At 44.6% G+C, this 23928-nt stretch overlaps 1 protein-coding gene across 1 annotated transcript in view; it reads right to left on the reverse strand.

Annotated features, from left to right (window-relative positions):
- LOC126235368 (probable E3 ubiquitin-protein ligase HECTD2) overlaps nt 1-23928 on the reverse strand; it is a 313075-nt gene that overhangs the window by 155987 nt on the left and 133160 nt on the right. The window contains exon 4 of the mRNA XM_049944094.1: nt 7986-8075. Coding sequence (XP_049800051.1) covers nt 7986-8075 — 90 coding nt within the window. The remainder of the gene's footprint in view (nt 1-7985; nt 8076-23928) is intronic.

The raw sequence follows: 23928 nt of genomic DNA on the forward strand, positions 1-23928 counted from the left end.
GGTACATCCAAACCGTCATCGAACCCATCGTTCTACCATTCCTAGACCGGCAAGGGAACTTGCTGTTCCAACAGGACAATGCACGTCCGCATGTATCCCGTGCCACCCAACGTGCTCTAGAAGGTGTAAGTCAACTACCCTGGCCAGCAAGATCTCCGGATCTGTCCCCCATTGAGCATGTTTGGGACTGGATGAAGCGTCGTCTCACGCGGTCTGCACGTCCAGCACGAACGCTGGTCCAACTGAGGCGCCAGGTGGAAATGGCATGGCAAGCCGTTCCACAGGACTACATCCAGCATCTCTACGATCGTCTCCATGGGAGAATAGCAGCCTGCATTGCTGCGAAAGGTGGATATACACTGTACTAGTGCCGACATTGTGCATGCTCTGTTGCCTGTGTCTATGTGCCTGTGGTTCTGTCAGTGTGATCATGTGATGTATCTGACCCCAGGAATGTGTCAATAAAGTTTCCCCTTCCTGGGACAATGAATTCACGGTGTTCTTATTTCAATTTCCAGGAGTGTATTTATCGAGTAATCGAATCTACTTTGTTATCAACCATTAAGATGTTAACATTGTCATCGTCCTCATTTCCGCTACTTCTCATTACTTTCGCCTTTTTTGGATTTACTCCCAATCCATTACCCTGTTCATTCCCCTCAGCGGATACTATGATCCTTCTTCTCTTTCACTGACGATAGCAATGTCGTCAGCGAATCTTATCATTGATATCCATTTACTTTGAATTTTAATCCAGCTCTTGAACCCTGGGTGTTGTGTGATGTCCTTACTTTAGTTAGGTTTAAGTCGTTCTAAGTTCTAGAGGACTGATGACCATAGATGTTAAGTCCCATAGTGCTCAAAGCCATTTTGAACCACTCTTGAGCCTTTCTGCTTTTTTCATCATTGCTTCTTCGATGTATGCATTGAACAGTAGGGACGAAAGACTGCATTGCTGTCTTACAGTAGGGGAGAAAGACTGCACCCCTGTCTTACACCCCTTTTAACCTAAGCACTTCGTTCTTGGTCCTCCACTCTTATTATTCCTTCTTGGCTCTTGTACATGGTGTATATTAACGGTCTCTCCGTATAGTTTATCCCTATTTTTCTCAAAATTTCAGACATTTTGCACAATTTTATGTTGTCGAATGCTTTTTCCAGCTCGACAAATCCTATAAACGTGTCCTGATTTTTCTTTAGTCTTGCTTCCATTATCAACTGGAGCGTCAGAACTGCTTTTCTGGCGCCTTTACCTTTCCTAAAGCCAAACTGATCGTTTTCTAACACATCTTTTATTTTTCTTCAATTTTCTTTATCATTCTTCTGCCTATTATTCTTATCAGCAACTTGGATTCATGAGCTTTTAAGCTGACTGTGCGATAATTCTCGCACTTGTCAGCTCTGCAGTCTTTGTGTTGATGATATATCTCCGAAAGTCAGGTGGTATACCGCCAGACACGTAGATTCTACACACCAACGCGAATATTCGTTTTGTTGTCAATTATACCCAATGATTTAAGAAATTATCTGTCCCTTGTATCTATCCCTATGCCTTACTTAATGTTAAGTCTTCTAAAAGTTTTTTTTAAATTCTGGTTGTAATACTGGATCGCCTATCTCTTTTATTTCGTCACCTGTTTCTTGTTCTGCCACACCAGGCAAAGTCTTCTCCCCAGGAAGGTAATGCCAGTCTCAGACTTTAACGGTGGGGACAGGAGTACGAAGAGTGGGGGGGGGGGGGGGAGGGGGCGCTCCCTCTCCACACCGAGGCAGCTCAGAAGGAGCCACTTCGCGAGCAGGAGGGACACTGGAGATGACGTCTTCGCCATTCACCGTACCATGGACGGGAAGTGTCGTATCGTCTAGAGGAGCAGTGGACAAAATCGATTGGGGCAGTTGGGGCAGAAGAAGGCACAGGCAAATTCTCACCCTCACCATCGTGAGTGCTACGTCACTTGTTTTTTGTTGTTACAAGGTCTATGCTGGAGGCAATAGTATTCTGATCCTGTCACGGGGGTAAAGGCGGAAATTCATTCACACGATTATCAGAACTGCCTTTTCGGTCATTATGATCCGAAGCAGAAGTAGGCGCGATTTCGGGAGTGGAAGGAACAAGATCAGCAACTGTTAATTTGCGACGCTGCACTGACGACATCTTTAATAGAAACACCCTCCACTGGCAATTAGACCGAACGTGTTGACTCTCACTACATATCAAGCAAGTTCCCTCTTGACCAGTATACATGACACGAACGCGGTAACCACACCCTCGTAAATGTGATGGAATATTGCGTTTGATATGCATTTCCACGGAACGAATTCCACTAAAAGACTGTAATCTGTGTTGAGTAGACCCACGATCAAGACGGATGTTTCTCACATTACCATAAGGAGTCAATATGTCCTTTAGAAAGTTGTCATCTACCGCCGGCGAGAGTTTGAACACTCGAACATTGGTTTACTCAATTTCAGCATCTGCGAGTGACACCATAGTAACGGAATTATCGCGATGCTAGAACAGCACTTTAGAACCATGTCGATACAGTAATCTTTCAGCGTGACAGGGTATCCATAAATTTCAAGTAAAACACGTACTCGTCTGAGTCAAAATGAGCGGTGTGGACCTGATCAGAGTTCACATGAATTCTATAGGCAAACCAATCGTGAATTTCTAGAGACCTGGGCTGCACGTGTCGTGTTGTTTTGTCGAAAGTAAAGCTCACAGTAGCTTTTCGTCAAATACACGTGGAAACCATGGTAGTCATAGCGGTGAGGCCGACGCCGCTGCAAGTAGACGAACACAAACAAACAGTAAGGCGGAGCGGAGGAGTCGCTGAGACTCACTCGTAAAACAGAACAACACTAACGAGGATACCTTCACACAACTGAGGCTGCCGCAAGTGAGACAAACAAGAAACTTGCTGCTCGGAGCCCGAAGCGGAACTATCGCTAAACTGTCCCCTAGGTCACGGGTGCAGATGTCATCGACCATTAATGCGCAAATTTAATTACTTTCAGGATCAATTGACAGTCCCCGTTCGAGGTAACTTTCAGAAAGACATGCAGAACAATCCGATACGAATCCCATTCTCTGACAACAGTTTTGATTGAATGATTTTTCCACTCTTTAGCTGGCAAGTTGAAGTGTCCCCCTATTACAATAGCATGATCAGGAGACTTGCACATTTTATTCTCCAACTTGTTTCTGAAGCGCTCTAACACTATAGCCGCTGACGCTGATGATCTATGAAGGCATACATTTACCATGTTTGAGCCACTTTTGATGCTTAACTTCATACCAGTCATTTCACAATCGGAATCCGTAATAACCTCACTATACAGGGTGGTCCACTGATAGTGACCAGGCCAAATATCTCACGAAATAAGGGGGAAACCAGATGGCGCTGTGGTTGGCCCGCTAGATAGCGCTGCCATAGGTCAAACGGATATCAACTGCGTTTTTTTAAACAGGAACCCTCATTTTTTATTACGTATTCGAGTAGTACCTAAAGAAATATGAATATTTTAGTTGGACCAATTTTTTCGCTTTGTGATAGATGGCGCTGTAATAGTCACAAATGTATAAGTAAGTGGTATCACGTAACATTCCGTCCGTGTAGACAGTATTTGCTTCGTGATACATTACCCGTGTTAAAATGGACCGTTTACCAATTGCGGAAAAGGTCGATATCGTGTTGGTGTATGGCTGTTGTGATCAAAATGCCAAACGGGCGTGTGCTAGTATGCTGCTCGGTATCCTGGACGACATCATCCAAGTGTCCGGACCGTTCACCGAATGGTCACATTATTTAAGGAAACAGGAAATGTTCAGCCACATGTGAAACGTCAACCACGACCTGCAACAAATGATGATGCCCAAGTAGGTGTTTTAGCTGCTGTCGCGGCTAATCCGCACATCAGTAGCAGACAAATTGCGCGAGAGTCGGGAATCTCAAAAACGTCGGTGTTGAGAATGCTACATCAACATCGATTGCACCCGTACCATATTTCTATGCACCAGGAATTGCATGGCGACGACTTTGAACGTCGTGTACAGTTCTGCCACTGGGCACAAGAGAAATTATGGGACGATGACAGATTTTTTGCACGCGTTCTATTTAGCGACGAGCGTCATTCACCAACAGCGGTAACGTAAACCGACATAATATGCACTATTGGGCAACGGAAAATCCACGATGGGAACACCAGCGACATTGGCGGATTAATGTATGGTGCGGCGTTATGGGAGGAAGGATAATTGGCCCCCATTTTATCGATGGTAATCTAAATGGTGCAATGTATGCTGATTTCCTACGTAATGTTCTACCTATGTTACTACAAAATGTTTCACTGCACGACAGAATGGCGATGTACTTCCAACATGATGGATGTCCGGCACATAGCTCGCGTGCGGTTGAAGCGGTATTGAATAGCATATTTCATGACAGGTGGATTGGTCGTCGAAGCACCATACCATGACCCGCACGTTCACCGGATCTGACGTCCCCGGATTTCTTTCTGTGGGGAAAGTTGAAGGATATTTGATATCATGATCCACCGACAGCGCCTGACAACATGCGTCAGCGCATTGTCAATGCATGTGCGAACATTACGGAAGGCGAACTACTCGCTGTTGAGAGGAATGTCGTTACACTTATTGCCAAATGCATTGAGGTTGACGGACATAATTTTGAGTATTTATTGCATTAATGTGGTATTTACAGGAAATCACGCTGTAACAGCATGCATTATCAGAAGTGATAAATTCACAAAGGTACATGTATCACATTGGAACAACCGAAATAAAATGTTCAAACGTACCTACGTTCTGTGTTTTAATTTAAGAAACCTACCTGATACCAACTGTTCGTCAAAAATTATGAGCCATATGTTTGTGACTACTACAGCGCCATCTATCACAAAGCGAAAAAAGTGGTCCAACTAAAACGTTCATATTTCTTTAGGTATTACACGAATATGTAATAAAAAGTGGGGTTCCTATTTAAAAAACGCAGTTGATATCCATTTAACCTATGGAAGCGCCTTCTAGCGGGCCAACCATAGCGCCATCTGGTTTCCCCCTTCAAGCTAGACGAGTTTCGTTCTTTGTAGTTTTTTCGTTTGACGCTTATTTCGTGAGATATTTGACCCGGTCTCGATGAATGGACCACCCTGTATACTATATCGCTTTCAAGCAGCATGCGAGAGAGGTTTTGGGATTTAGATCGGCTAAGCCCTTCGACATTAAACAGTAACCCATAATTAGGCTCATAAACAACATGTTATCCAAGAGATACTTCCAAGTGGTCCTCGGCAATCGATTAAGCAGACAGGAGAAACTTAATAATGGTCTGTCGATTAAGCAGACTGGAGAAACTTAGTAATGGTCTTCCCCAGGGTTAAGTTTTGGCATCAGTTCTAGTCATTTCCATTTGATCTCCCTGAAATAGAGTCGAAGAAGTTCATTTACACGGATGATTTGGATTCGGCCAATCAACAGAGAGGTCTTGAAGCTGAGGTAGAGATACTATCTGCAAATCTAACAAGGGAACCTCCCCATCGCACCCCCCTCAGATTTAGTTATAAGTTGGCACAGTGGATAGGCCTTGAAAAACTGAAAACAGATCAATTGAGAAAACAGGAAGAAGTTGTGTGGAACTGTGAAAAAATAAGCAAAATATACAAACTGAGTAGTTCATGGGAAGATATGCAACGTCAAGGACACTGGGAATGCAGGAGCGCCATGGTCTCTCGGTAACGTGAGCAGCTGCGGAGCGAAAGGTCCTTGGTTCAAATCTTCCATCGAGTGAAAAGTTTAATTTTTTATTTTCAGTTTATGTGACAAACTCTTATGTTTTCATCACTTTTTTGGGAGTGATTATCACATCCACAAGAAAACCTAAATCGGGCAAGGTAGAAGAATTTTTTTACCCCTTCGCCAAGTGTACAAGTTAGGTGGGTCGACAACATATTCCTGTCATGTGACGCACATGCTGTCACCAGTGTCGTATAGAATATATCAGATGTGATTTCCTGTGGAGGAATCGGTTGACCTATGACCTTGCGATCAAATGTTTTCGGTTCCCATTGGAGAGGCACGTCCTTTCGTCTACTAATCGCACGGTTTTGCAATGCGGTCGCAAAACACAGACACTAAACTTATTACAGTGAACAAAGACGTCAATGAACGAACGGACAGATAATAACTATGCAAATATCAAGAAAATAAAATTTTCACCCCAGGGGAGACTTGAACGAAGGACCTCTCGTTCAGCAGCTGCTCACGCTACCACGGGACCACGACGCTCCTGAGCTCACTTTGTCCATGATGTTGCCTATGCGACCCGTGGACTACTCAGTTTGTATATTTTGCTTATTTTTTCACAGTTCCACACAACTTCTTCCTGTTTTCTCAATTGATCTGTGTTCAGTTTATCAAGGCCTATCCAATGTGTCAACTTATAACTAAATCTGAGGGGGGTGCGATGGGGAGGTTCCCTTGTAAGTAAAGTGCATAAACACTTCAAAAAGTGGAGATTAACACCAGATTCAAGGAAGGCCGAAGCTATCTGCTTCCATCTTAACAACAGAATGGCCAATACAAAGCTACATGTAACCTTTAGTTGTCACGTCCTGCACCAACAAGACTTCCCATAACATATAGTAGTAACTTTTGATAGAAGCTTATCACATAAGAAACAGATAGAAAACACCGTAGCACAGCTGGTGTCGCGCAATAACAACATGTAGAAGCTGAGTGGTTACTCAGGGGTCACAAGAGATACGAGGGCTGTCCAGAAAGTAAGTTACGATTGATCGCGAAATGAGAATCACAGTGAAAATCAGAAATGTTTCATTTGTAACAGTTAGCTACACCTTTCAGCTACTTCTCTACGTAGTCGCCGTTCTGACTCAGACATTCGTCGTAGCGTTGTACCAACTTTCCGATACCCTCATCATAGAAGGCAGCCGCCAGTGCTTTCCGCCAATTCTCTACGCTGGCCTAAAGCTCGTTGTCTGTGCCAAAATGTTGTCTTCATAGCCAGCGGTTCGTTTGAGCAGAGATGAAACTCAGTGGGAGACAATTACGGGCTGTATTGTGGGTAAACAAACATTTCCAATTGAAACGATGCAGGAACATCTTCATTGCCCCTGCAGAATGAGGCTGAAAATTGTCTTGAAGAAGAAACCGCACTACAGTTATGTAATGTTGGTTGCATAGCTTCAGGGGAAAATTCTCACCAGGCCCTCGTACTTGGCGGGAGACACTATTTTCTATAACATATTTACGCGCTCACTAAGAGCTCAAGAACGAAAAGAGCTACATAATTCTGCCTAGAGTCATACTAGAGACACTGCCCAACACATCTTTGCAAAGCTTTATCGGATTTTCATAGTCGTTTCCATTTCGCGACCGATCGTAACTTACTTTCTGGGCAGCCCTCGTACAACACTACGATGCTCTTCGTTAGGGATCGTCTACTCTGCTGCCGAATACTTTGCTCCTGTATGACTTCATAGTTTGCATGTGGGAAAAATTCATGTTCAGCTAAATGCAGCTACGAGTGTATCACATCTACTCCTGCTCACCGGTTTGCCGCATCTAAGGTACACTGCGGCCCCATAGCTTCGAAGACAGAACTCCCTTCCCAAGGGGTGCCTGGACTTAGAATGAGCCGATTAAAATCCTGGCTGTCACCTAGGATATTGGCAGAATCACTGCAAGCAGAAAGTGATCTGAAACATGGAATGATACTAAAATTTTTGGAAATGTTATCAGCGATCTTTACAATTAAAATTTAAAGAATAAATACAGTCTTGATCGCAACTTTTTATTTTTATCGGAGTGTCCGGTTTCGATTCTTTAAGAACCATCTTCAGACTACAGAACGGTGGGTGGACTCCGTGGAGCAAGTTGCGCCGACTCTCGACGCGGGAATAACTGCAGTTACAATTTCCACGGAATACACAATGGTTGGACTCACCATATCTTTGAGGGCGTCGTGCACGGTGTAGACGAAGTCCATCTTCAGACCAGGGTCCTCGGGCTTCGCCCCATCCTCGTCGCGGTCCACCTGCAGCAACAGGAATTACATTTTCCAGACATCTTAGTTTCCTCTCTCATGCATAAAATATAGTAGAATCGGGAAAGACTAGAAACTATAGGAGAGCACATGCTCTGTTATTATGATCTACAGTAAAAAAAGGAAAAACGAATGTAATACAACGATGAGCCAAAACCTTATGACCACTGTCCACCGCGGGACTGAATGGCGCCTGGTGGCATTTAGGTGACGTGACAGGGTAACGAAAGTTTACAAACAGAACAGAAACGAATGGAGGTACAGGGAAATCCACTGAAATAAGCAATTTTGACAAAGGCCGGAGTGTTATAGCCCACCGACTGGAAACAACCATTACGTAAACAGCGAAGATGTTCGTCTGTTTGCCTGCTACAGTCGTGAGCATCTGTGCGAAGTTATTAAAGAACGATGAAATCAAAAGTAAGAGACAAAGTGCTCGGTGTCCACGCTTCACCAAAGAACGTGGAGGTGGAAGGCTTGATTTCTCTGTAAAGCAGGATTGGTGGCGATCTGTCGAAGATCAGACGACAGAGTACAATCCTGGTACAGGCGCAAGTGTTTCGGAGCATACCGATCAGCTCACATTGTTTGACATGGGTTTATGTAGGAGATGACACCCAACGTCTTCATCAGTTATGACTGCAGTGTGAATGGGATTGTCGAGATTGAACCATAGATCAATGTAAACGTGTCACCTGGTCGGATGAATGAATTTTATTGTTTCTTATATCACCAACTCGATGGTCGTGTCTGGCTACGCCGTCATCCTCAGATGATACACCGTGCAACGAAACACGCACCGTGCCACGTACAAATGCTGATGGGGCAATAATTGACATGGAGAACTTTCATTTGTGCGCCCATGGGACCTGTGGTAGTAACCGAAGGTACCAGGCGACTGGTCTATGTGGTCATTATTGCCGACCATATGCATCCCTTCTACCCTCAGACTTCAAGAAGAATATAATAATTCCAATCCCAAAGAAAGCAGTCGTTGACAGATGTGAAAATTACCGAACTATCAGTTTAATAAGCCACGGCTGCAAAATACTAACACCAATTCTTTACAGACGAATGGAAAAACTGGTAGAAGCCGACCTCGGGAAAGATCAGTTTGGATTCCGTAGAAATGTTGGAACACGTGAGGCAATACTGACCCTACGACTTATCTTAGAAGAAATATTAAGAAAAGGCTAACCTACGTTTCTAGCATTTGTAGACTTAGAGAAAGCTTTTGAAAATGTTGACTGGAACACTCTTTCAAATTCTGAAGGTGGCAGGGGTAAAATACAGGGAGTGAAAGGCTATTTACAATTTGTACAGAAACTGTATGGTAGTTATAAGAGTCGAGAAGCATGAAAGGGAAGCAGTGGTTGGGAAGGGAGTGAGACAGGGTTGTAGCCTCTCCCCGATGTTATTCAATCTGTATATTGAGCAAGCAGTAAAGGAAACGAAAGAAAAATTCGGAGAAGGTATTAAAATCCATGGAGAACAAATAAAAAATTTGAGGTTCGCCGATGGCATTGTAATTCTGTCAGAGACAGCAAAGGACCTGGAAGAGCAGCTGAACGGAATGGACAGTGTCTTGAAAGGAGTATACAAGATGAACATCGACAAAAGCAAAACGAGGATAACGGAATGTAGTCGAATTAAATCGGGTGATGCTACGGGTATTAGATTAGGAAATGAGACGCTTAAAGTAGTAAATGAGTTTTGCTATTTGGGGAACAAAATAACTGATGATGGTCGAAGTAGAGAGGATATAAAATGTAGACTGGCAATGGCAAGGAAAGCGTTTCTGAAGAAGAGAAATTTGTTAATATCGAGTATAGATTTAAGTATCAGGAAGTCGTTTGTGAAAGTATTTGTTTGGAGTATAGCCATATATGGAAGTGAAACGTGGACGATAAATAGTTGAGACAAGAAGAGAATAGAACTTTCGAAATGTGGTGCTACAGAAGAATGCTGAATATTAGATTGGTAGATCACATAACTAATGAGGAGGTATTGAATAGAATTGGGGAGAGGAGGAGTTTGTGGCACAACTTGACTAGAAGAAGGGATCTGTTGGTAGGGCATATTCTGAGGTATCAAGGGATCACCAACTTAGTATGGGAGGGCAGCGAGGAGGGTAAAAATCGTAGAGGGAGACCAAGAGATGAATACACTAAACAGATTCAGAAGGATGTAGGTTGCAGTAGGTACTGGGAGATGAAGAAACTTGCACAGGATAGAGTAGCATGGAGAGCTGCATCAAACCAGTCTCTGGATTGAAGACCACAACAACAACATCAATGGGTGATAGTGAACCAAATCGTTGGATTGTGGCACATGTCATATCACTGATTTGCGGTCTGGCATTGTCAAGTTGAAGGGGCTGGTGCTCCACGTGTAGACGAACTCTCTGAAAGTGAAACTCCATTACAGCACGCTGTTAATCACTAACCGATATTGTTATGTTGGACACCAGCATGCTACTCCTTACATTCCGGAGCCCTCAAGAGCCAGAGGGTTGCAACGTGCTGCAGCGAAACGGGGAAGTCGACCGAGTAATATGTATCAGATGTAATACGTATAATACTGAGAACAGAATGAGCACGCCATCGTATTAAGTTCCAAACCTCTCCGCAGTGTCTCATGAAGTGATCGCATGTGAAAATACTGATGGTGACCGCCAGCCGGATGAGGACGTTAAGCTCGACGTCCTTTTGGTGCTATTCGAGAGGAATAGGCTATGTGTGGGCATCGGACTTCATCCTCTCATCGTCATAAAACTCAAACAGGAGGGATTCGAAAGAGGAAAAATCCCCGCCACTAGGCGGGATTGAACTCATGACCTCCAGGTCCAGCGTTTGGCTCTGTATCCCCTGGACACCTGGTGGGCAACCGGCGGCTCGCGAAACGGACCCAAACCACGTTTGGTTTTAATCCAGCCCATGGAAAAGTCCGTAGGAGAGAGCGAGGCGCTCGCATTATACTCTAATCGCACGTATTTTCGGATGTTTCATCTGATGGTCGGCTCGTATCGTGTTTGCAGCTCATCACGCAGATCCGGGAAAAATTTTGTTACTCCGCCCTTGCCCAATGTCACTTCACCCCCGCTGGAATTGAACAACAGGGAGAAACACGTTTCGAGTCTGAGCGCAAATTTAGGGCCCGCGTGCTCACTGTTACGTTACACGTATTTAGGCGAGCTAATTGACTGCCCAGAATTGCTACGAGATAAGTTGCATTTGGTGTACGGCTGAGCGCTGGCAGACACCGCTGGGCCGTCAGAGCACCGCTATCGGTCCAGAGGCAGCGACCGTTGCTGGCGAGCGCAGGTGGGAGCACAAAGGCTTGGCTGGAAACGGAGAAAATCCCAGTATGGGAAAATTGGGCGACGCGTCGACCCTTAAGAGGGCCGGCTATGCTCCCAGTAATGGCGGGCTTTGAGAGACTGAAAGATGACTTCTTACAGCTCTTTGAGAGTGCACAAGGGTTGCCATAAAAGTAATGCACTGCGATTTTTTTTCTCAGCGGAAAACAATGCTACGAACGCGAAACGTGAAGTATGTATTATCTGAAGTTCCCTGAGTGAACGACCTATATTTCCGTCACTTCTGACAGATAGGGTTGTTGCAGGACAGTTTCAAAATGGCGTCCTTAGGTGATGTACGTTACAAGCAACGTGCCGTCATTGAATTTCCTACTGCAGAGAAAGAAACTGTGGGGAATATTCACAAACGCTTGTGCAAAGTCTATGGAGCATCTGCTGTTGACAGAAGTACAGTTAGTCGCTCGGCACGGAGGGTGCGGTCATCAGAAGGCGGTTCGGAGGAGGTCCAAGGCTTGCAGCGGTCGGGGAGACCATCCACGGCTGTCACACCTGACATGTTGCAGCGAGCTGATGTTGTCATTCGCCATTAAAGGATGCCATTCGTGGAAGACATTTTTAGGACGACGAGGAGGTGATTCACACAGTGAAGCACTGGCTCCGCCACCAGGAGACGGACTTGTACCGACAGGGCATACACGCCCTTGTTTCGCGCTGGAGGAAGGCCACAGAACAGGATGGAGATTACATGGAAAAATAGGGTGTGTAATTCTCATTATGTTCAATAAAGAATTATTGAAGAAAAATTGCGGTGCATTACTTTCTGGGCAACACTCGCATAATAATTTACAAACAAATATCAGTGGCCGGCCGCTGTGGCCGAGCGGTTCTAGGTGCTTCAGTCCGGAACCGCGCTGCTGCTACGGTTACATCCATGCCTCGGGTATGGATGTGTGTGATGTCCTTAGCTTAGTTAGGTTTAATTAGTTCTAAGTCTAGGGGCTGATGACTCAGTTGTTAAGTCCCATAGTGCTAAGAGCCATTTGAACCATTTTTTGAAATATTGATGCAAATCTGCGTACATCGCCGATCCCAGAAAAACGAGGCGCATCCATTGTCACAGTAGTAACTTCAATATCTGTGAAACAATAAAGATACGATTTCACAGTGAATAAACATTTAAACACTGAACCTCTGAATCAACAACTTTTATAACTGCTTCAAGCGATTTCAACAGACGATATCTAAGATGATAGCATTGCACAGTAGCTATCATCCCTGAAAGCTACTTATCAGTATCGATTTTATTGCTTGATTATTTACATCTTTTATATCTTTTTTATTACGCAAATATTTGTCAGAACATCGTATCATCCACAATTACACGGTAAATGATAACAGCATCAATATCTCTTATTGTCGTATTGTCATACTTCAATGAACAATTTACTGTTTTTCAGTAACTTTATTTAAATGACTGCAAGTGCTATTAAAAAACTGTGATGATTTAAAAGTGGTCAATCACGTGTAATAGAGCACAGAACAGTAGAAAAGTGAACCAGAGCATAAATATTTGTTTAAATAATATATAACGGCAGTCTATTATCATTTACCGTAAACGCATCTGCACAGGAATACTGGCTTATTTATTAATGGACATACCATTATTTATAATTATTGTAAATTTTTTGAGTCTGACAATGTTTATAACATTTATTTATTTAAATGTTATTGTAAAAAAAAGCCGTGTAGCTAGGGCCTCCCGTCGGGTAGACCGTTCGCTTGGTGCAAGTCTTTCGAGTTGACGCCACTTTTTTTCTTTTTAATCTCGTTTTGTTCGCTTTCGGTCGTTGCATCTGCTCGTGACGGTCGTCGTAAGATAGCCGTTTAAGTTCGTTGTAGATCGATTAACTCAGTTTTTTTTTTATTATAGAGGGCTACTAACCCTCTGACCGAGCACGCTGAGATACTGTGCCGGCTACACTTCTGCGACTTGCGTGTCGATGGGGATGGAATGATGATGATAAGGACAACACAACACTCTGTCCCTAAGCGAAGAAAATCTCCGACCCAGCCGGGAATCGAACTTGGGCAGTTAGGTATGACATTGCGTCGCGCTGACCACTCAGCTACCGGGGGCTGACAATATTATTGTAATATATTAGTTTAGTGTGGGGAAGTAGTCAAGATGGATTACATCATGTCTGTAGAGCTTAAGACCGATGTATTTTTGGTAGGGACGAACTTCAGCCAGCGGAGAAAGTAGACAGTAGTGGAAGACTGCGGGAGTCAAGTGGTAACTGGGACTTTTCGAGTGACGAACTCAGTGGAGAGCCGGCCAGTGTGGCCGAGCGGTTCTAGGCGCTTCAGTCTGGAACCGCGCGACCGCTACGGTCGCAGGTTCGAATCCTGCCTCGGGCATGGATGTGTGTGATGTCCTTAGGTTAGTTAGGTTAAAGAAGTTCTAAGTTGTAGGGGACTGATGACCTCAGATGTTAAGTCCCATAGTGCTCAGAGCCATTTGAACCATTTGAACTCAGTGGAGCGACCCAGGACACTTTATATCGAGCTCTGGAAGGAGGCAGCGGATGTTATTCGATCATAAAAATGTTTGATTCTGGTCGCGGAGCGGATACTACAATTCTCTAACTTTTGAAGGGACTTTATATTTCGAGAAGTCTGAATGTGCTCCAGAACAGGTCTCTCATTTTTGTTGCTTGATTTACGGGACTGAGAATAGACAGAATATGAGTTACTATTATTAAAAAAAAGAAAAATAAATCGCATGTGTTAATTTGTCAATCATCATGTTGAACTCTGAACTGTTGCGAATTGGTGAGTCTTTCGTGTATTGTATTGAGACTTCGTTAATCTTTCGTGTATTGTGATCATGAAATGGACTTACAGTAGTTTTCGCGAGTCTTTGATGATTGTTTCGTTTAGGGATTTTGCTACCATTCTTATATCGCTCTCAACGTAACCTGACTGCACTTGAAAAGGGTATTTTCTGTCTGCATTTTAAATGAATATCGTAGGACCATTTACCGTTTATTTGAGATATCCTTTCTTGAATATATGTTATTCAACATAATTCTCTGTCGTCTGCATCAACTACAGATCTTAGAACAGAACCATTATTATTGAATTATTCTTTTAACATTTATTTTGCATTTATGTGTATTTTATTAACTCACAGACTATCTGACTGCAGAACCACAGCTACAGATTATTATTTGCAGCGAGTTACATACAGGGCATGAAAGCAGACGTACGCGACTCGACCTTATGACCACATAGAGGTATTCTTTTTAAACATAGCTGTGCACAGCCCAAGTACCTAACGTACGAGTAACCACAAATAGAACGCAACTGGTTTGTTCGTACGAACTAGTGTTTGGAAGAGCAACTACACAAGCAGCAAGCGTTAGGTACTGTTGCATCACGTGCGTGGGAAAACAGCTCACTACCTTGTACGATTGTGGGGAAAAGTATTTACGCCTCTCGATCAGTGTTGACAACGAACAACGTTAAATGAAGATAGTACTTGTTCTTTCGAACATGTCCGAAAGAGCAGATACCATCGGTGACCGTGCAGCTCTCTAGAATAAAATGATAATGAAATCAAGACCCTAAGCTATCGACAGGCATTGATATACATCAAAGGGAACAGTTGAAAATGTGTGCCCCAACCGTGACTCGAACCCGTGATCTCCTGCTTACATGGCAGACGCTCCCATCTGAGCCAACGAGGGTACAGCGGATAGTGCGACTGCAGGGATTTACCCCTTACACGCTCCTCGTGAGACCCACATTCCCAACTTAATATACTTATATGGATATACGTTTATGGAAATGATGTCTGTTCTTTCGGACAAGAACAGACACCATATCCATATAAGTATATCGTTTTGGCAATACTGGCCATGACCTCCTTCTTCTGTGCGGATGCACACATATTCCCCGAACTCTTACGGGACTTGGTAAGAATGTCTTCCACGAGTAATGAGTGTATTGGGGTGGGACACTACGAATGTAGTGTGTGGACATACAAGGTGAGAATGTGGGTCTCGCAGGAGGCGTGCGAGAGACAGTCCCTGCAGTAGCACTATTCTGTGTGTCCTCGGTGGCTCAGATGGGTAGAGCGTCTGCCATGTCAGCAGGAGATCCCGGGTTCGAGCCCCGGACGAGGCACACCTTTTCACCCGTCCCCGTTGATATATATCAACGCCCGTCAGCAGCTGAACGTATTAAAATAATTCTAATTTCTTCCCAACTTAATGTCCACATACTGCATTCGTAGTGCCCCTGCCCATTACACTCATTAATCGCGGTAGACAATCTTACCGAGTCCCGTAAGAGTTCGGGCAATGCGTGCACTTTTCAACGAAACACACTGCTCAAAAACAGCTTGAAGGGCAATTGCGATAAGACAAAATTAAAATGTTAACTTCCAGCTTGGATAAGCAGCAGCAAATGTTTACCAAATGAAGATACAGTGTAAGAATTCGGTTAAAGCTAGTTTTATAGTGATTAGAAAAATTGTCAAGTTGTTAAGGCCTTTTGCTGAAGACGAATTCGTAAAGGAGTGCCTCTTGGACATATTATGTCCTGATAAAGAAGAAGAATTCGAACAGATATGTTTAAAGAGACGAACATATTTTCGCCGAGTTGGTATCATGACTGATGATAAAAAAAGTTTTTGTAGTCGTGCTGCCACATTCGAAACATCTGCGATCGTTTTGAATAAGGCCACTGATTTGTCAGACACAGCTCAGTTATCACTTTTCGTTAATGGTGTGGATGTGGAGTTCAAAATAAAATAAGAGGGGGGGTTATTTGGGGAAGGAGACCAGACAGCGAGGTCATCGGTCTCATCGGATTAGGGAAGGATGGGGAAGGAAGTCGGCCGTGCCCTTTCATTTGAACCATCCCGGCATTTGCCTGGAGTGATTTAGGGAAATCACGGAAAACCTAAATCAGGATGGCCGGACGCGGGATTGAACCGTCGTCCTCCCGAATGCGAGTCCAATAAAATAAGAATTATTAGCAACACAGCCATTAAAAAAATCACTATTGGTGAAGATATTTTTGAACAAATGAAAAAATCGTCGGTAAGTTTTATCTGCAGCGGACACAGCTCGTATGGGTTTGTACTGATGGAGCGACTGCGATGTTCGATTTAATAAAAGGTTTTATTTGCATGTTAAATGAAAAATATTCTGAAGTAAATATTGAGCAAACCAGTTTAACAGTTCTTCACTACATTATTTACCAACAAAGTTTTGTGGTAAATCAGTTAAAATGAAAAATATCATGAATCTGGTTACCACCAGCATCAGTTTAAAGCCCCAATCACTAACTCATCGCCAATTCAGAGAGTATTTGCATCGAAATGTTCTAAGACAGTTATTATTAAAAGTCGTAAGTGAAGCAACAATGTTCACGCAGCGTAAATAAACATAAATATCTGAAGATGGGGTGGGCATAAAGTGAATGTATTCTCGAAAACGAGTAGGCATAATTTGTTGGCGTGGCGTGTTGGGAGAGGGTCGTCATTCACACTGGTGCGCAACCGCACAAATACGGACGTCATGGACGCTACAATTCTGACTTTATGCACTGTGAGTGCTGTTGTCGTGTCACGTGACAAGGCGGCCCGCTAGCTAAATTAACTATGTGAATCAGACCCGCGGGTCACCAAAGGTTGCCCGTGCTTGCAGTAGACCATCGCGGCCACCACCCTGTGTATAGAAACAAAAAGCTGTATCATTAGGACTAAGTATTTAATTTAGTTATATATACACTAAGATGGTATCTGTTCTTTTGGACGTGTCCAAAAGAGCAGATACCATCGGTGACCATGCATCTCGTTAGAATGAAATTACAATGAAATGAACACTCCTAGCTGCTTAACATACGTCAACGGGGACAGATGAAAATATGTGCCCCGACCGGGACTCGAACCCGGGATCTCCTGCTTACATGGCAGACGCTCTATCCATCTTCTTCTTTTTTTTTTTAATTGATCTCATTTTGTTCGTTTATGTTCGTTGTATCTGCTCGGGGCGGAAGTCGCAAGACACCCGTTTCAGTTCGATGTTGATCGATTTACTCAGTTTTTTTTATTACAGAGGGCAGCTAACCCTCTGATCGAACACGCTGAGCCACCGTGCCGGCTATCCATCTGAGCCACCGAGGACACAGAGGACAGCGCGACTGCAGGGATTTATCTCTGGCACGAACTCTTACGGGAATCGGCAACGCTCCGCGAGTAATGAGTATAATGGGCGGGGGCACTACGAATGTAGTGCGGGACAAAACGTTGAGAATGTGGGTTTCGCGGGAGTCGTGCCAGAGATAAATCCCTGCAGTCGCGCTATCCTCTGTGTCCTCGGTGACTCAGACGGATAGAGCGTCTGCCATGTAAGCAGGAGATCCCGGGTTCGATTCCCGGTCGGGGCACACACTTTCATCTGTCCCCGTTGACGTATGTCAACGCCTGTAAGCAGCGAAGGGTGTTCATTTCATTGTAATTTGATTTTAGTTCCTAACTTATATTAGCAAAGAGTGGTTTGTACTAGTAAGAGCAAGAACATGAGGTGGTCGCGTAGAGTGTAAGTGTGGTATTTTGGCAAATTCTCAATTTAATGGCCATAAACGACTGTAACGCTACCGAGCTCTGCCCATTTTCTACGTTTGTGACAATGGCAATCAATGTCTTGAACACTGTCGGGACCAATCCAAATCCAGTAAGTATTGTTGGAGCCAGTACTACTCTGTAGCTACTAGGGAACAGCTCAAAGAACGGGGCGTAATTCAAAGACTGAAACAAATAAGAGAATAGCTTCTAGTATACGCTAGGGCTGAAACAATATTACAATTGCTTTGGTTTCATTTAAAGCTCTTCAAAATATATGTATCTTAATCTTGTCGAGGGGTTGGACAAAAGTATGGAAACACCGCGAAAAATGCGTGCTTGAACATAAATGCAGTTGCAAGTGAAGACTGCAGATGGCGCTGTTGTATTTGACCACAAACAACACCTATGCAACTTGGTCAAGTTGTTGGTGCTCATATTGTGGGTTCTTCCGTAACTACGGTAGTCGAAGTGTTTGATGTTTCAAGAGGCACTACAGCGAAGGTTTGTACAGCATACAAGGGGAGCTGAGAAAAAATCATCCACTACGTCACAACGCTGGCGAAACTGTGTGTTGAGCGATAGTGATAAATGGTCATTGAAGAGGATTGTGACGAAAAATAGGACATTATCTGCAAAAGTCTGCAGAACTGAATGTTGCACTTGCTATCCCTGCCAGCATCAAGCTCCATAAGCAAAGAATTACAGGGACAAAGAAAAATGGTTCAAATGGCTCTGAGCACTATGGGACAACATCTGCAGTCATCAGTCCCCTAGAACTTAGAACTACTTAAATCTTGTTGCAGATCTGAGCGTCGAACTCGCAAATTGTGTCAACATCAAAGCAACATGAAGGGAGCTTCAAAGCAGCGAATTTCGAATTTCAGTGCGAGCTGGAATTCGAAAAAAAAAAAAAACGTTCAAATGGCTCTGAGCACTGTGGGACTTAACAACTGAGGTCATCGGCCCCCTATAACTTAGAACTACTTAAACCTAACTAAACTAAGGACATCAAACACATCCATGCCCAAGGCAGGATTCGAACCTGCGACCGTAGTGGTAGCGCGGTTCCAGACTGAAGGGCCTAGAACCGCTCGACCACAGCGGCCGGCTACAGGGAGCTAGAATTCCAGAAGCAATCACCATTGATGCAAATGCCCGTAACAGCAAAACGTGGTGCCGAAAAAATAAAACCCGGATTATGGAACAATACATTTGGTCGGATGAGTCTTGCAACACACGGTTTCCGATTCCTGGCCTACTTTACGTCCCAGGAGTGAAACATAGCGGAGGGTCGGCGATGATTTTGGCAGCCATGTCGTGGTATTCCATGAGCCGATGGTTACTATGCAAGGTCTCATTTCTGCCAAGGATTAAGTGCCTAGTATTGCTGCATTCGGTGTTATAATGTTCCATACACGAAAGGGTCCCTGTCCACAAGCTCGCGTCGTCCATCACTGGTATTTGTGAGCACGAGGATGAATTGTCGCAGAGCCCCTGACCACCAAAGTCTTTATATCTCAGTCTTACTGAACTTTTGTGGTCTATTGCGGAGGGAAGGGTGCGTGACCATTATTCACTTCCATAATCATTACCTGAACTTCTCGCTATTTTGCATGAAGGACTGTATAAGAAGCCCGCACAGGACCTGTATTTATCCACTCTGAGACGACTGGAAGTTGTTTCGAATGCCAACGACTTTCATACACCGCAATAGGCATGGTAAGTTGTTGTGTTTTAATGTTTACATAATTTTGACCACCCCGTTGTATTAAAATTGGCAAATGAAATAATAAATGAAGAGATACTAGGAACTATAAGTAGAATTTACGAGCTGAAGGCACACGCTGTCACGATGTACTCTATAAGACAAAAAAAATTATTGCACCAGGAAGGAATTATCCGAATGTGGCGGAAATCGGTGATGTACATATATGGTCAAACAAATGATTACATTGTCAGAAAAAATGGGTGATTTATTCAAGAGAAAGAGCTTCGCAAGCTGAACAAGCCGATAACGCGTTGGTCCATCTCTGGCCCTTATGGAAGCAGTTATTCAGCTTGGCATTGACCGGTGGATTTACTGAATGTTCTTTTGAGGGATATCGTGCCTAAGTTTATCCAATTCGCGCGTTAGATAGTCAAAATCCCGAGCTGGCTGGAAGTCCCTGCCAATAATGCTCCAAACGTCCTCAACTGGGGAAGGAATCTGTGACCTTTCTGGAGAAGGTAGGATTTGGCAAGCACGAAGACAAGCAGTAGAAACTGTCGCCGTATGCGGACGCGCATTATCTTGCTGAACGGTAAGTCCATCAGGGGTAACAAAACGGGGTTTTGGATATCGTCGGAGTACGTCTGTGCTGCAAAAGCGTTGCGCATGACAACCAAAGGGTGCCTACTATGAAAAGAAAAGACACGCCAGACCATCATTCCCGGTTATCGGGCCGTATGACAGGCGACAGCACCGTCTGTGGTGTCTCCAGACGCGTCTTTGCAAGACTACGGTATGTTTCGTAAGGCGACAGGCAGCTATGAGATACCGCCCAGACAGCAATCACTTTAACTAGTAAACCTTCCATTTGACTACCTGTTCCGTGCATCTGGTAAATTGATTTTGCCCTTTCACTGTGATTGCTGTTGATAACCTGCATTAGAGGATAACAATTCTAAAATTAATAACACTGAATGCACTTTGATGGATTGATTCGCCGGCCGGAGTGGCCGTGCGGTTCTAGGCGCCACAGTCTGGAGTCTGGAGTCGAGCGACCGCTACGGTGGCAGGTTCGAATCCTGCCTCGTGCATGGATGAGTGTGATGTCCTTAGGTTAGTTAGGTTTAAGTAGTTCTAAGTTCTAGGGGACTGATGACCTCAGAAGTTAAGTCGCATAGTACTCAGAGCCATTTGAACCATTTGATGGATTTATTCTACACAGAAGTTAAACTACGTTGGTTCAGCTGAGAACAAGTGGCGAGACTGTGGTTCTATTGGCCCTAACAAGCCGGAGCAGCAGTACTATAACCCTTTCTCGATGTGTAGCGATGTCTCAGGTGACAGTCACTGCTCAAGCGTCTGCAGAGCAGCGATGTGCGGCGCCTGCAATTCGATGTCGCGGGCACGAAATACTCAAACTCGTGGATGGTGATCCGTTAGACAGATCAAAATCACTCTCTAATGGAGCCCTGAAATCTCGGGAGATCACATCGTGTCACGCTCTCGGTCGCTGGTCATGCCGTGGACCAATTTGACTCACTTATAAAGTAATGCTTAAAAGGATATCAAACGTCAAGACGGCAGACCTGTCACGAATAACGTTGCACTCAGCACAGCGAGTTGTCTGAGAGACTGAGGTCTAAGCTATCAGTACAGCACAGTCCTCACCACAGGCTCACCAGTCAAGACCAGTGCTAATGTGAAGTCACGTTCAGGACACGTGTCCCAAGCGCAAGCAAAAGTTAAAACCAGAATACTATTCAGGACAGAGTCTGAATCGGAAGACCCATCCCAGACCAGAATCTGAATCGGAAGACCCAGTCTAGACCGGAGTCCGAATTGGAAGACCTACACTACTGGCCATTAAAATTGTTACAACACGAAGATGACGTGCTAAAGACGCGAAATTTAACCGACAGGAAGAAGGTGCCGTGATATGCAAATGATTAGCTTTTCAGAGAATTCACACAAGGTTGGCGCCAGTAGCGTCACCTACAACATGCTGACATGAGGAAAGTTTCCAACCGATTTCTCATACACAAACAGCAGTTGACCGGCGTTGCCTGGTAAAACGTTGTTGTGATGCCTCGTGTAAGGAGGAGAAATGCGTACCATCGCGTTTCCGACTTTGATAAAGGTCGGATTGTAGCCTATCGCGATTGCGGTTTATCGTGTCGAGACATTGCTGCTCGCGTTGGTCGAGATCCAATGACTCTTAGCAGAATATGGAATCGGAGGGTTGAGGAGGGTAATACGGAACGCCGTGCTGGATCCCAAAGGCCTCGTATCACTAGCAGTCGAGATGACAGGCGTCTTATCCGCATGGCTGTAACGGATCGTGCAGCCACGTCTCGATCCCTGAGTCAACAGATGGGGATGTTTGCAAGACATCAACCATCTGCACGAACAGACCGACGACGTTTGCAGCAGCATGGACTATCAGCTGGGAGACCATGGCTGCGGTTACCTTTGACGCTGCATCACAGACAGGAGCGCCACGAAGAACGTGGGTGCACGAATGGCATAACGTCATTTTTTCGGATGAATCCAGTTTCTGCTTACAGCATCGTGATGGTCGCATCCGTGTTTGGCGACATCGCGGTGAACTCACATTGGAAGCGTGTATTCGTCATCGCCATACTGGCGTATCACCCGGCGTGATGGTATGGGGTGCCATTGGTTACACCTCTGGGTCGCCTCTTGTTCGCATGGACGGCACTCTGAACAGTCGACGTTACATTTCAGATGTGTTACGACCCGTGGCTCTGCCCTTCATTCGATCCCTGCTTAACCCTACATTTCAGCAGGATAATGCACGACCGCATGTTGCAGGTCCTGTAGGGGCCTTTCTGGATACAGAAAATGTTCGACTGCTGCCCTGGCCAGCACATTCTCCAGATGTCTCACCAATTGAAAACGTCTGGTTAATGGTGGCCGATCAACTGGCTCGTCACAATCTGCCAGTCACTACTCTTGATGAACTGTGGTATCGTGTTGAAGCTGCATGGGCAGCTGTACCTGTACACGCCATCCAAGCTCTGTTTGACTCAATGCCCAGGCGTATCAAGGCCGTTATTACGGCGAGAGGTGGTTGTTCTGGGTACTGATTTCTCAGGATCTATGCACCCAAATTGCGTGAAAATGTAATCACATGTCAGTTACAGTATAATATGTTTGTCCAATGAATACCCGTTTATCATCTGCATTTCTTCTTGGTGTAGCAATTTTAATGGCCAGTAGTGTAGTTTTTCCTCTCGTCACTTTCCATCAAACCTCAATAAAATTCACAAAAGCAATCCTGCCACTGCCCCCCCCCCCCCCCCAAGCATTTTGTGCCAATCACAAGACTCCACAAGCTCCATATCTCCCCTGTAACTCGTCTGCTCTACCTCACCAAAGTTAACAATATTCTTCTCCTTGCAGGAGAAGCAGCGAATCCCTAACCCGCAAATCCCCGTACAGAGAGGAGGAGACGTTGTGCTCCCGACTTGTTTTTTCCCATGGCCACTTGAGACAACGAGTTTTGAATTTCCATGTAGCTCTAAAGTGAACAAAACATTTATCGTGGAGATCTGGATAGCCCGAACGTTACCACGTTGTCGACTAGGAGTCCTAGCTAAGCCGAGGGTAGTACTTTCGTGTCCCAACGTAAATCATTTCAGAGTTGCCATAAATGATATTCCTTCTAAAATTGTTTTGAAGGACTGAGGCTACCCAACAACCTCTGCCCACTCAGGGGCGACACCACCTGATGGTTACTTCAATAGCGTCCGGTCCATGGTGAATACGGAAACTCTCGGATTTTTATGGCTACCATCCATATTCACAACGGGCGTTTACAATCCTGTGGTAATGTGTTGGCTGGGCGATCTAGATTTCTCTTGCACCCTTGCCCCTGCTGCGGCAAGAGCCACCTAACAGATAGGTCCAGGTAGGCAGTTTTTCGCCGCTTTGATCAAACTCATTGTCTGCACACTGGTGCGAGAAATTCTTGGTCCCAGCATTCTATCCCCAGTAGGTGCTTGAAGATATTCCTTTTCTTAATAGAAGCACGTGGCTTTCAGGCCCCAAACGTTCACTGCAGGATTTACTGTTAAATGACCAAACTGCCTGCTTTTTTTCGACTCCAGAAAATACTATTCAAAGGAGAGCCACTATAAAGGTTCTGCACTTATTAACA

Source organism: Schistocerca nitens, chromosome 1 (genome assembly GCF_023898315.1).
Source record: "Schistocerca nitens isolate TAMUIC-IGC-003100 chromosome 1, iqSchNite1.1, whole genome shotgun sequence".
NCBI classification, from domain to species: Eukaryota; Metazoa; Arthropoda; class Insecta; order Orthoptera; family Acrididae; genus Schistocerca; species Schistocerca nitens.